Raw genomic sequence first — 13,409 nt, 5'->3', positions numbered from 1 at the left:
CTCGGGAAGTAATAAATACTTACGTGTGGAAAATGCTTGCCAAGTGTTGGTTGAATGCCCTAGTCTAGTTCTAACACCTGCCAGGAGATGTAACTTGAGTTGTCCTTGTTGGTGTTGTTTAGGAGAGATGTGGAAGAGATTCGAGTGTAGGGGTAGGGGTTAGACTAGGCGAGGATGAAAGTCTGTTCTCATCCTCAGTGCTGTTGGCCTCTGACTTGGTTTTAGGTTTGCTGACACCAAGGGGCAATAAAACTCTTCTCTGAATAAAAGTAATCTCATGTGAAGTTCAGTAGCAAAGCATATACTGTATTGTATTTATTAGTAATACATAATGATACTATGTGGGACTTAGTTTTATGTGTGTTTCCGTGGACCAGCCCAAGGAGTTCCCCATATTTGAGTAAATCCTTGCAAGTGGAGAGAAAGGAAATATATGTGTAGTGAACAAAGGTAATGTTTACACATGTGATGCCTTTTATTCTCTTTTCTTCTTGGATAATTGCTTTAATTAGCACCATGAAATTCCAAGATGTTCTGTCAAATTAAGAGCAAAAGCTAGATACTGCCAACATCTTGGGGTGGGGAAGAAGCGTACACAGAAGATTGAGAACATGCTAATACTAGAGAGAGTGCACAAAAGGAATATCCTTGGGTCAGGAGTCAGGAAATCTGGCTTGGAGTTCTAGCACAGCCATTGCTAATCTCTAGTTCCCATTTTTCCAGTCTGCAAAAGAATGGCAGGACCCAGGATGAATGTTTCTTATCTGTGATGAATGTGATCTGATCTGCCTACAAAATTCTGTGCCATTAGTTGCTCAGTAAAAGAGCAGAGTAGTATCATGGAAATGCCATAGACATTGGAATCAGACCTTGTTTTAGGTCCCATTTCTTCCACTTAATTGCTTGGTGAGCTTCAGGGCTACAAATGATTATATAACTAATCTGGTCCTTATTTTTCTCACCTATAACATGGAAATACTATACCTCCTAAGCTTGTGAGAATCGAGAATTAATGCGTGTGAGTCCCTATCAGAGATCCTGACATACTTATTGATATTTCTCCCTGGAAATGACCTTTGCATTCTCATTGTTTTGCACTTGTAACTCCTTCCTTCCCCTCCCCCTCCCCAAGTGACTCTGATCCCTAGACGTGCTCTCAGTTAATGTAGACCTATCTATAGGTCTTACTGTTTCCTCAGAAAAGGCTCTCCAACTGTTTCAAAGCCTGACGGGGCTCTGGAGGTTCTCCGATCCTGGTAGCCCTAACTGGCTGTTGGTTGTGTGGGTGCACTGGGGTCCTGTCGTTGCCTTCTGCGGTGGCAGTATCCAGGGTCTACCTGCTTTTGGGCCTGCCTTCTCAGACTGTCAGGAGCTTCAAATCCTGACCACACTTTGTTCTGAGCTCTGTAGAATGTAGACTGCAAGATGGGTCTCTGTTTTTTACTCTAGAACCTTCAGCTAACCTTTTTCCTCTGTTCAGTGGGGGAACGAATGCTCTACAGTCATGGAGGATTTTGTCAGAGTTTAAAAAGTAACCTGGCTGCTCTGTTGTGGCTATGAGATTCACTGTGTGGCTAGAGATTCATTTTCTCTAACCTTTTCTTCAGAATTATTTATGAGAACTGTATTAAAAATATAGGAAATGGATCGTTCTAATGCGTGATTAAGAACCTGGGCTCTGGAGTCTGGGTTTTAGTTATTGCTCCATCAGTTATTAGTGCTGTGAATTCAGCAAATGCCCTAAAACCTCTTTGCCTCAGTTTCTTCATTTCCTCATCTGTAAAATGGTGATGATAATAGTATCTACTGCTTTGGGTTGTTATGGGGTTTGAGAGACTTGTTAGGTCCTCACCGCAGTGCCTGGCATGTGGCAGGAGCTCAGTTTGCTGCTGCTGATCTTGCAGGAGGAGTGAGACACAGGTAGAAGGTGACTTCTAGGGATGATTTACTGGAGTTAGAGGCAACCTTTCTCCTTCACCGTGTGTGAACAGCAAGGACAGGTGTTTTTAGCAATGTCAGGAGAATCCTTGTTTCTAGGACTCCAGTATCCCTCTACCCCTTGGGGCCTCCAGGCTGTGTGTACTGTTAATCTAAAATCTCTTACCAGAAGGGAATTAACCAAGGGACACATTCCCATTTTAGTCAAGTTTTACCTTACAGCTCAGGCCACGCTTTATTTTTATGGTTTTTGGAGGGCTGGTTGAGAAGAAGAGGTTTGGCTAGATCCAAGCAAGGATTGTAAACAAGGAGCCCATAAATGGGCTTCAGAGCGTCTGCGAACTCCTAAAATTGTTTGCACATTTTTGTGTTTGTGCATAGTTGACTATTTCTAGGGAGATTTCTTTCATGGCTTTTGTCATGTTGTCAAAGGACTTACAGAAGGCTAAGAGCCACAGACACAGGGGAAAGTGTTTTTCAGGTACCATTTAGTTTTTCAACAACTCTTCAAACATTTGTTTTCCAGACTTCAAACATACAGAAAAATTGAAAGAATAATGCAGTGCTCATCCAAATTCTCTCTACCTAGTTTTGATAGTTCACATATTTGTGTGTTTTCTCTCTGTATGTGTCTCTCTTTTTAGAAAACATTGTGTGTGTGTGTATACATACATATCCCGTGAACCTTTGAAAGTAAGTTGTATACATCTCAGCACATCCTAAGAGTAGGGATATTCTCCTGCTTAACTGTATAATCATCACAAAATCCACAAAAATTTTCTGCTATGATTTATATTAAAATTTCACGTATTGTCCCCAAAGCATTTTTTCCCAAGATTTTCTTTTTTTTTTTCTTATTTTAAAAAATTTATTTCTGAGAGAGAGAGAGAGAGACAACATGAACAGGCCAGGGTCAGAGAGAGAGGGAGACACAGAATCTGAAACAGGCTCTAGGCTCTGAGCTAGCTGTCAGCACAGAGCCTGACGCAGGGCTTGAACCCACGAACTGTGAGATCATGACCTGAGCCGAAGTCGGACGCTTAACCGACTGAGCCACCCAGGCGCCCCCCCCCCCCAAGATTTTATTTCTATGTGATCTACACCCAACATAGGGCTCAAACTTAGAACCTCGAGATCAAGAGTTGCACACTCTACCGACTGAGCCAGCCAGGTGCCCCCACCCCCAAACATTTTTTAAGACTCTTCTTCCTCCCAAATTCAGATTCAGCCAGGGTTCCCATATTGTATTTAGTTCTGTTTCTTTAATCTTTTAAAATAGTCTCCTGCTTACCCTCACCCCCATACCTTGATTTTTTTCAGAACCTGGGTTGGGCAGAATGTCCCATCTTCTGAATTTTTCTGAGTGTCTCCTTTTAGTATTTTCACTTTGTTTATCCATCATCTGCATTTCCTGCAAAGGCAACCATTTGCTGAGTATCTAACACGTACTAATGAGGCCCCTGCTGTTCCTGATGCGCTCATTATTTGGTGTGGATTGGAGGGATGTCACTGGCATGACCCTGCCACAAGGCACAGTCTGATGAAGGCATGTTTAGAATGTAGAGACGGCAGCAGCTGAAGTTCAAGAAAGTGACATTTCATCTGAGTCTTTAATAGAGAAGAGGTACAACATGGGGACAGGCATTGAGACCTGGGAGCAGCAATTCCACGGCTGGCTGGGTGTCCCTGGGAGGTGCTAGAGGACAGTCTTTGAAGGCTGTTGGGAGTAGTTTGTGAAGAGCCCTGAACTCTGTGCCTAGGAGATTAGATTTGCACTTGTAGGCTTTGGAGAGCCACTGTTGCACCTTCTTTTCAGATTATAATTTTTCTCTTTAGATTGCAACTCTTTTCTTATAATCTCACTATCCTGAGAAAAGCGTGTTTTGGTTTATTTTTTTCCCCCCAGGTGTGTGTGTGTGTGTGTGTGTGTGTGTGTGTGTTTGTGTGTGTGTGTGTGTGTGTTTGTGTGTGTGTGTGTGTGTGTGTGTTTCAGAGGCTTTGAAGTTAGGAGTGACGTTGGAGTTGTGCTAGAAAGATCATTCTGGCCTCTGGGTCAGGGATAGTTTTGAAGGGGTTGCAAGACGATAGAAAGGAGAGCTCATGGACACGTGGGACTTTCAGGAAGTAAAGCCAACAGAAGAGGGGTCAGGGTCAGAGGTTTGGGAATGTGACTGGGTGATGCTGAAACAAATTGAGCAGTAGCCTCCCTTCTGCCTGTCCCTCTTCTCGCTTTCCCTGCCAGGGCAGGTGGGAGCTGTTACACAGCCTTCCGGGTTTCCATGTGGCTAATTCCCTAGCCATGTGGGATAGGTCCTGGGAAGGGACTTCAGACCAGGTGAGTGGGCCACAGACATGGTGCGAGCCTGCCACTGGACAGAGAGGCCACCTCTTTTCGGTCTTTGAACCTCAGGGAACCTATGAGGTGGGCATCAGTGCCCAGTGTTTGTGGAAGGGGTGCATCTGCCCCCTCCCCCCACCCAGATTGCTGACTCAGGCAGTAGGAGCTGCAGTAGTGGTAGTTCCACCTGCCTTAGTCTCTTAATCTTAGGTGAACAAGGGGTCTTTTGGTCGAGGCTGTGCCTCCAGACCGATGAGTGTGCTATTGTCCTAAGTGTCAGCTCCTGAGGTGGTGAGCGCTGTTGTGGGCAGGTGTACCAGTTCCCTCTCTGATGCAGGTAGTGACTTTCCCATCTCCTGTCTGGATCATTCCCATCACACTCCTGTGGGCCTGTCCTTCTGTAAATCCTTTATTCTGTGGTGCCTTTTCCTAGCAAGAGGCGCTGGCTGGTGAAGAAGGCTTTGCACTCCCCCTCTTATTTGGTATCTCTTGCCTGTTTGTTGTTGGGTTGGGATTATAGTTGTGGTCCCTGAACACAACGGGGTTCAATCCTTGAGGGAGGCTTGAATTTGTGGCCTGTTTTGGGATGCTCAGTAGGATCCAATTTCAGCCAGGTAAGTTCCCCAGTTCCTGACCTGCCAGAGTCGTGGGCTTTACAGAGAGGGCGGTAGCATGATGAAGACGAGCCAGGGTGCTGATGTAGGGTCATCCAGTCTTACTTTCCATTTTGCTCAAAGGTGGAGGCTCTCCTGGTCAGACCATGACTCTCATGGGCAGCTTCTTAGTGATGCCCTGTTATTGAGGTAGAGGTCCCTGTGGACCAGGAGGTAAGCTCATGCTTGTGGGTCTGGACCCAACCTTGAGCCCTGCCTGGTGACAGCCAAGGACTCCGGGCAAGAGTGGGAGCGGCGGAATGTTCTGTATTCCTGGTTTATGTCTTTCCCTTCTCTCTCTGTCTCTCTAGTTTGTCCTGAAGAATTATGGAGAGAACCCAGAAGCCTACAATGAGGAACTGAAGAAGCTAGAGTTGCTCAGACAGGTAGGAGGATAGTATTTTTATGCACATATGAACAGGATTGGTTTGATAGGGAGGTAAAGAAACCACCTGGAACTGTGTTCTTTTTCTAATTTAGTATTTTTTGCTCTGTAAAAGCAAAATTAATGATAGAAAAGTTTAAAAATGCAAAAAAGTAAAGGATAAACAATCTTAAACATCCTTCTTGCAAATTCTTGCATATATATTTGATACTTTATAGACATTTATATAAAATTTATATATTTATATTTAAATATATTGTATATATATTACTCGTGTAACTTAATATATATTTATATGTTATAATTATATGTGTGTGTGTATGATTGACCCTTTAACAACATGGGTTTGAACTGTGTGTGTCCACTTACATGCATTTTTTTTTTTATAGTATAGGACTGTAAATGTGTTTTCCTTATGATTTTTTTAAGTTTGTTTTGAGAGAGAGAGAGAGAGAGAGAGCGAGCTTGCCTGCAGGGGAATGGCAAAGAGTGAGGGAGAGAAAGGATCCCAAGCAGTCTCCATGCTGTCAGCACAGAGCCCAACTTGAGGTTTGAACTCCAAAACTGTGAGATCATGACCTGAGCTGAAACCAAGAGTCTGATGCTCAACCGAGTCACCCAGGCACCCCTTCCTTGGGATTTCTTTAACATTTCCTTTTCTCTAGCTTCGTTGTAAGAGTACAGTGTATAATACACATAACATACAAAATTTGTGTTAATTGACTATAATCAGTGATGCTCCGGTCAACAATAGGCTATTAGTAGTTAAGTTTTTGGAAAGTCAAAAATTATAGTGGAGTTTTGACTGTGTGGGGGTCAGTGCCTCTGCCCCTCCCCCCCACAGTGTTTAAGTGTCAACTGTGTATACTTATGTAAAACCACAGTAGGATCATAGACCACCCAAACTGCTTATGTAGTCTGCTTTTTTTCACTTAACATATAGTAGATTTGTTTCTGTATCGATGAATGTAGAATAGTATTTTTAATGTCCTGTAATCACGTTGCGCTGTAATTCAATTAGTCTTGTCTCAGAGAACATTAGGTTATTTTGTTTTTCGGCACTGTGAATATCATCCTTGTCTGTGCATAATTGGGTGCATATGGGATTGTTTCTGTAGGAATTAGTGGGCAGATGGATGTACTTGTTTTCCTGTGCACCCCCGACTATGGTATACGTGCTTACTCCTGCTGTTACTTTTCAGTTCTGGCAGTCTGGTAGTTGAAAAGGGTATTTGATTTTAGTTTTCAGTTATTTCACTAATAGTGAGGTTTCACAATTGTTAGTGTGTTGGTTGTATGCCTTCTTTTAGAAATCTTCAATGTCCTTTGCCCATTTTTCTATTTTATCTTTTAATTTTATTTTATTAAACTATTTTTTTTAATATTTATTTTTGAGAGCAAGAGATAGTATGCGAGTGGGGGAGGGGCAGAGAGAGAGGGAGATACAGAATCCAAAGCAGGCTCCAGGGTCTGAGCTGTCAGCACAGACCCCAACACAGGGCTCAAACCATATATTGTGAGACCCTGACCTGAGCCGAAGTTGGACACTTAACTGACTGAGCCACTGTTTTTCTATTTTATACAGGGGTACCTTTTTTTTTTCTTTAAGATATCTTTTTTTTTTTAAGCTTATTTATTTATTTTGAGAGAGACACAGAGTGAGAGTGGAGGAGGGAGAGAGACAGAATCCCAAGCAGGCTATGCATTGACAGTACAGAGCCGGAATGCAGGGCTTGAACCCACAAACCATGAGATCATGATCTGAGCTGAAACCAAGAATTGGAAGCTCAACCAACTGAGCCACCCAAGGTGCCCCTAGGCATGCCCATACTTTGTATTGTGCTTTGCTTTATTGTGCTCCACAGATACTGGTGTTTTTGTTTTTTTTTTAAGATTTTATTTTTAAGAACCCATCATGGGGCTAGAACCCATAACCCCAAGATCAAGAGTCCCATGTTCTGCCAACTGAGCCAGCCAGGCACCCCATTGATCTGTGATCAGCGATTTTTGATGCTACTATTGTAATTGTTTTAGGGCACCACAAACTCCATGAGACTGTGAACTTAATCAGTAAATGCCAGGTGTGTTCTCACTGCTCCACTGACCGGCTCTTCCCCTGTCTTTCTTTCCTTGAGTCTCCCATGTTCCCTGAGACACAACAATATTGATATTAGGCCAATTAGTAACCTTATAATAGCTTCTAAGTTTTCAAGTGAAAGGAAGAGTCACATGTCTCTCATTAAATCAAAAGCTAGAAATGATAAAGCCTAGGGAGGAAGGCATGTTGAAAGCCAAGACTGACTGAAAGGTTGAAAGGTAGGCAGGCCCCTTGCTCCAGGTAGCCGGGTTGTGAATGCAAAAGAAAAGTTCTTGAAGCAAATTAAAAGTGTTCCTCCAGTGAACACATGATTGATGATAGAACCACATGAACCATTGCTGATGTGGAGGAAGTTTGAGTGGTCTGGATAGAAGATCAGACCAGCCACAACATTCCCTTCAGCTAAAGCCTAGTTCAGAGCAAGGTCCTTACTCTCTTCAGTTCTGTGAAGGCTGAGAGAGGTGAAGAAGTAAAGTTTGAAGCACACAGGTTGGTTCATGAGATTTAAAGAAAGAAGCCATCTCCCTAACAGAAAAGTACAAGGTGAAGCGGTAAGTGCTAATGTAGAATCTGCAGCAAGTGATCAGAAAGTTTGGCTAAGATAATTCATGAAGGTAGCCAACAACTGATTTTCAGTGGAGACAAAACAGCCTTCTGTTGGAAGAAGATGCCATCCAGGACTATGACAGCTAGGGAGAAGTCAGTGTCTGGCTTTAAAGCTTCAAAGGACAGGCTGTGTAAATGGAAAAACAAAGCCTGGATGGCAGCACATGTATTTACAACGTAGTTTACTGTATTTTAAGGCTCCTGTTGAGAACTGCTCAAAAAATATGATTCCTTTCAAAATATTACTGCTCATTGACAATGTACATGGTCACACAAGATGGAAGCATACAAGATAAATGTTGTTTTTATGCTAACACATCTGTTCTGTAACCCATGGATCAAGAATTAATTTTGACTTTCAAGCTTATTCTTTAAGAAATACAATTTTTTTTTAAAATTTTTAAGTGTTTACTTATTTTTGAGAGAGAGAACGAGCGAGCATGAGCGGGGGAGGGGCAGACAGAGGGGGACACAGAATCTGAAACAGGCTCCAGGCTCTGAGCTGTCAGCACAGAGCCCAACATGGGGCTTGAACTCACAAACCATGAGATATAACCTGAGCCAAAGTCGAATGCTTAACCGACTGAGCTACCCAGGTGCCCCTCCTTTTAAATTTTTTTTTATTTTTTTAAATTAATGCTTATTTATTTTTGAGAGAGAAAGAGATAAAGCATGAGCAGGGGAGAGGTAGAGAGAGAGGGAGACACAGAATCTGAAGCAGGCTCCTGGCTCTGAGCTGTCAGCACAGAGCCCAGTGAGGGGCTCAGATCCACGAATTGCAAGATTATGGCCTGAGCCAAAGTTGAACACTGAGCTGTCTGAGCCACCCAGGCACCCTTTTAAGAAATTTATTTCTAAAGCTATAGCTGCATAGATAGTGATTCTTCTAATGGATCTGGGCAGAGTAAATTGAAAACCTGGAACGGATTTACCATTCTAGATGCCATTAAGAACAGTCGTGATTCATGGGAAGAAGTCAAAATATCAAGGTTCATGGGAGTTGGAAGAAGTGGATTCCAGCCCTGGATGACTTCAAGGGCTTCATGACTTCAGTGGAGGAAGTAACCACGGATGTGGTGAAAACAGCAAGAGAACTAGAAGTGGAGCCTGAGGATGGAACTGAAGTGCTGCAATCTCATGATCAAACTTGAATGGATGGGGAGTTGGTTCTAATGGATGAGCAAAAAAAAAAGTTTCTGGAGCTGGAATATACGGGTGAAGATGCTGTGAAGATTGTTGAAATGACAACATAGGATTTAGAGTATCACATAAGCTTAATTGATAAAAAAGCAGCGGGATTGAGAAGGTTGACTACAATTTTGAAAGAAGTTCTGCTGTGGGTTAAATGTTCTTAAGCAGCATTACGTGCTACAGAAAAATCGTTCATGAAAGGAAGAACCAATCGGTGCAGCAAACTTCATTGTTGTCTTAGTTAAGAGGGTTGCCTCCACCTTTAGCCTATTGTGAATAATGCCACTGTGGGTGTGAATGGGTTGTATGTGTAATGCTCATAGATGTATAAATATATGTTTGAGACCCTGCCTTCAATTCTTTGAGCATATACCCAGAAATGGAATTGCTGGTTCATATGATAATTCTGTTTGTGATTTTTGGAGGAACCAAAAATAGAATTACCGGGGCGCCTGGGTGGCTTAGTCGGTTAAGCGTCCGACTTTCGCTTAGGTCATGATCTCAGGGTTCGGGTTTGAGCCCTGCGTCGGGCTCTGTGCTGACTGCCAGCTCAGAGCCTGGAGCCTGTTTCAGAGTCTGTGACTCCCTCTCTCTCTGACCCTCCCCTGCTCATGCTGTCTCTCTCTCTCTCTCTCCTAGAAATAAATAAAACATTTCTAAAAAAAGACAAAAAAAATAGAATTACCTCTACATTTCCACCAGCAGTGTACACCAGCAGTTTCTCCATGTCCTTGCCAGCACACATTATTTTCCGTCTTTTTTATAGTAGTCATCTTGAGGAGTGTGAGACGGTATCTCATTGTAGTTTTGACTTTGCATTTCCCTAATGATCAGTGTTCTTATTTTTTCATGTATTTATTGTATATCTGCTTTGGAGAAATGTCTTTTCAGGTCCCTTGCCCATTTTTGGCCAGAGTTTTTGTTATGTTGTAGGAGTTTTTTTTATATATTCTGATATATTAACTCCTTATCAGATACATGATTTGCCAATATTTTCTCCTCTTCCATGGGTTGCCTTTTCACTCTGTTGATTGTGTCCTTTGATGTTCAGAAGTTTTAACTTTTGGTGTAGGTCCTGTTTATTTTTTCTCTTGTTTCCTGTGCTTTGCTTTGGAGTTCTACCCAAGAAATCATTGCCAGATCCAGTGTCACAAAAATTTCCCTCCTTTGTTGGTTCTAAGAGTTTTATAGCTTCAGCTCTTACATTTAGGTCTTCGATCCAATTTGAATTTATTTTTGTAAACGGTATAAAGTAAGGGTCCAACTTCATTCTTTTGTGTGTGGATTATAGTTTTCCCAGCACCATTTGTTGAAAAGACTGTCACCCATTGAATGGCACCGTTGTCAAAAATCATGTGACCCCATGTATTAGTTTACTATGGCTACCATAACAAAGTACCACAGACTGGTGGCTTAAATAACACATTTATTTTCTCACAGTTCTAGATGCTAGAAGTCTGAGGTCAGAGTGTTGATAGGGTTGATTTCTTCTGAGGCCTCTCTCTTTAGCTTGTGGATGGCCATTTTCTCCCTATATCTTCACGTAGTTGTCCTTCTGTGCATGTCTGTGTCCTAATCTCTTTCTATAAGGACAACAGTCATATTGGAAGGACTAGGGCCCATTTGTATAATTTCAGTTTACTTTACCTCTTTAAGGTATAGACTGTCTCTAAATACAGTCACATTCTGAGATAATGGGGGTGGGTAGGACTTCAACATAGCAATTGGGGGCAGTACAGTTTTTCCCATAATATCATATAGGCAAGGGTTTATTTCTCCGTTCTTTCTTCTGTTCCATTAGTGCATAGTCTCTTTATGGCAGTATCACATTGTTTCAATTATTGTAGCTTTGTAATAAGTTTTGAAATTAGCACTTGTGAGGGACACCTGGGTGGCTCTCAGTCAGTTGATTGTCCAACTTCAGCTCAGGCCGTGATCTCACGGTTTGTGAGTTTAAGCCCCGCATTGGACTTTATGCTGACGTCTCAGAGCCTGGAGCCTGCTTTGGATTCTGTGTCTCCCTCTTTCTCTGCCCCTTCCCTGCTCATGCTTGCTCGCGCGCGCTCTCTCAAAAATAAACAGTAAAAAAAAAATTTTTTTTTAAATTAACAATTGTAAGATCTTCAGCTTTGTTCTTCTTTTTCAAGATTGTTTTGGCTCTTTGGAGTCCTTTGAGATTCCATATGAATTTTAGAATGAATTTTTCTGTTTCTGCAAAAAAAAATGCCATTGGGATTCTGATAAGGATTTCATTGACTCCCTAAAAATCAAAATCCAAAAAAGTAGATCATTTAGGGGGAGGTCTGTCACCTTAATAATATTAAGTTTTTTTAATACATGAATGTGGATATCCATTTATTTATGTCTTTAATTTTGAAACTTTTGGCAAAATGTTGTAGTTTTCAGTCTTTTGCTTTCTTGGCTAAGTTTACTTCTGTATTATTTATTCTTTTTGATGCTATCATAAATGGAATTGTCTTTTCTTATTTCATTTTCTAATTGTCCACTGTGATTCAGGAAAGAGCCCGATGCGGGGCTGGAACCTACAAACTGTGAGATCATGACCTGAGCCAATGTCAGACACTTAACTGGCTAAGCCACCCAGGCACCCCAAATTTTATCCTTTTTTGAAATGTATTAGTCTCTTATGTGGAAAACAAAAGTGGAATCATACACCATTGATAAAATAATTTTAGCTTTTATAATTGCCCATGTATGTACGTTTACTGTGATCTTTATTTCTTCCTATGACTCCAGGTTACTATCAAGTGGGCTTTGTTTTAGCAGTTCTTGCCAGGTAGATCTGGTGGTAGTGAATTTGCTCAGCTTTTGTTTATCTGGGAATGTCTTAATGTCTCCTCGGTTTTGAAGGACAGTTTTGCTGGATATAGGATTTTTGGTTGGCAGGGTTCCCCCCGCCCCTTTTTTAAAGTAGGGCTCCATGTTTACTGTGGAACCCAGTGCAGGGCTTGAACTTAGGACCCTGAGATCAAAACCTGAGCTGAGATCGAGTCAGGCACTTAACTGACTGAGCCACCCATCTGCCTTGGCAGGTTGTTTTCTTTCAGTGCTTTGAATGTATGGATCTCCTGCCTCTGGTCTCCAGAGTTCCTGATGAGAGATCTGCTGAGAAGCTCATTGAGGATCCCCTGTATGTGATGAGTCACTTCTCTCTTGGTGCTTTCCAGATTCTCGTTGTCTTTGGCTTTTGACAGTTTGACTGCAGTGTGTCTTGGTGCGGATCTTTTGAGTTCATCCTGCTTGGAGTTTTTTAAGCTTCATGTCTTTCATTGAATTTAGGGAGTTTTAGGCCATTGTTTCTTCAAATATTTTCTCTGTCCCTTTCTTTCTTCTCTTTCTGGAATTTCTGCAATGCTTTTGTTGGTCTGCTTGAAGGTGTCTTCACAGGTCCCTTAGGCTCTGTTCACTTTCATTCAGTATTTTCTCTTTCTATTCCTTAGATTTGGTAAATTCAGTTATCTTGTTGTCAAGTCCACTGATCCTTTTGTCTGTGGAAATTTGCTTTTCAGGCTAGTGGTGAATTTTTCAGTGTATCTACAGTACTTTTCAGCTTCAGAATTTATTTTATTTTGGTTTCTTTTTACCTTTTCCCTTTGTTGATATTTCCATTTTTCCTTACATTGTTTCCTTGACCTTCTCCACATCTTCCTTTAGTTCTTTGAGCATCTTTTTTAAAAATTTATTTTTATTAATGTTTTTTAAAAATTTTTAATGTTTTATTTATTTCCGAGAGAGAGAGAGAGAGAGAGACAGTGTGAGCAGGCGAGGGTCAGAGAGATAGGGAGACACAGAATCCGAAGCAGGCTCCAGGCTCTGAGCTAGCTGTCAGCACAGAGCCCGACACGGGGCTCGAACCCATGAACCATGAGATCATGACCTGAGCCGAAGTCGGACACTTAACCAACTGAGCACCCAGGTGCCCCTATTAATGTTTATTTTTGAGAGAGCAAGCACACAAACTGGAGAGGGGCAGAGAGAGGGAGGGAGGGAGAGAGAGGACGGGAGACAGAGGATCCAAAGCAGGCTTTGTGCTGTCAGTGCAGAGCCTGATGTGGGGCTTGAACTCACAAACCATGAAAACATGACCTGACCTGAAGTTGGATGCTTAACTGACTGAGCTACCTAGGTGCCCCAGTTCTTTGAGGATCTTTAAGATGGTTGTTTTTTTTTTTTTTTTTT

At 42.0% G+C, this 13,409-nt stretch overlaps 1 protein-coding gene across 1 annotated transcript in view; it reads left to right on the top strand.

Annotated features, from left to right (window-relative positions):
* The window catches only part of PTPN23 (protein tyrosine phosphatase non-receptor type 23), a 32,418-nt gene that overhangs the window by 4,571 nt on the left and 14,438 nt on the right, over positions 1-13,409 (top strand). The window contains exon 2 of the mRNA XM_039228167.1: positions 5,241-5,315. Within this exon, the coding sequence (XP_039084098.1) occupies positions 5,241-5,315 (75 nt within the window). The remainder of the gene's footprint in view (positions 1-5,240; positions 5,316-13,409) is intronic.

The sequence above is a fragment of the Hyaena hyaena genome, unplaced genomic scaffold (genome assembly GCF_003009895.1).
Source record: "Hyaena hyaena isolate Hyena2069 unplaced genomic scaffold, ASM300989v1 scaffold_30, whole genome shotgun sequence".
Lineage (NCBI taxonomy): Eukaryota > Metazoa > Chordata > Mammalia > Carnivora > Hyaenidae > Hyaena > Hyaena hyaena.
Note: the sequence above shows the minus strand (reverse complement) of the source record. Positions and strands in the feature narration are given on the sequence as shown.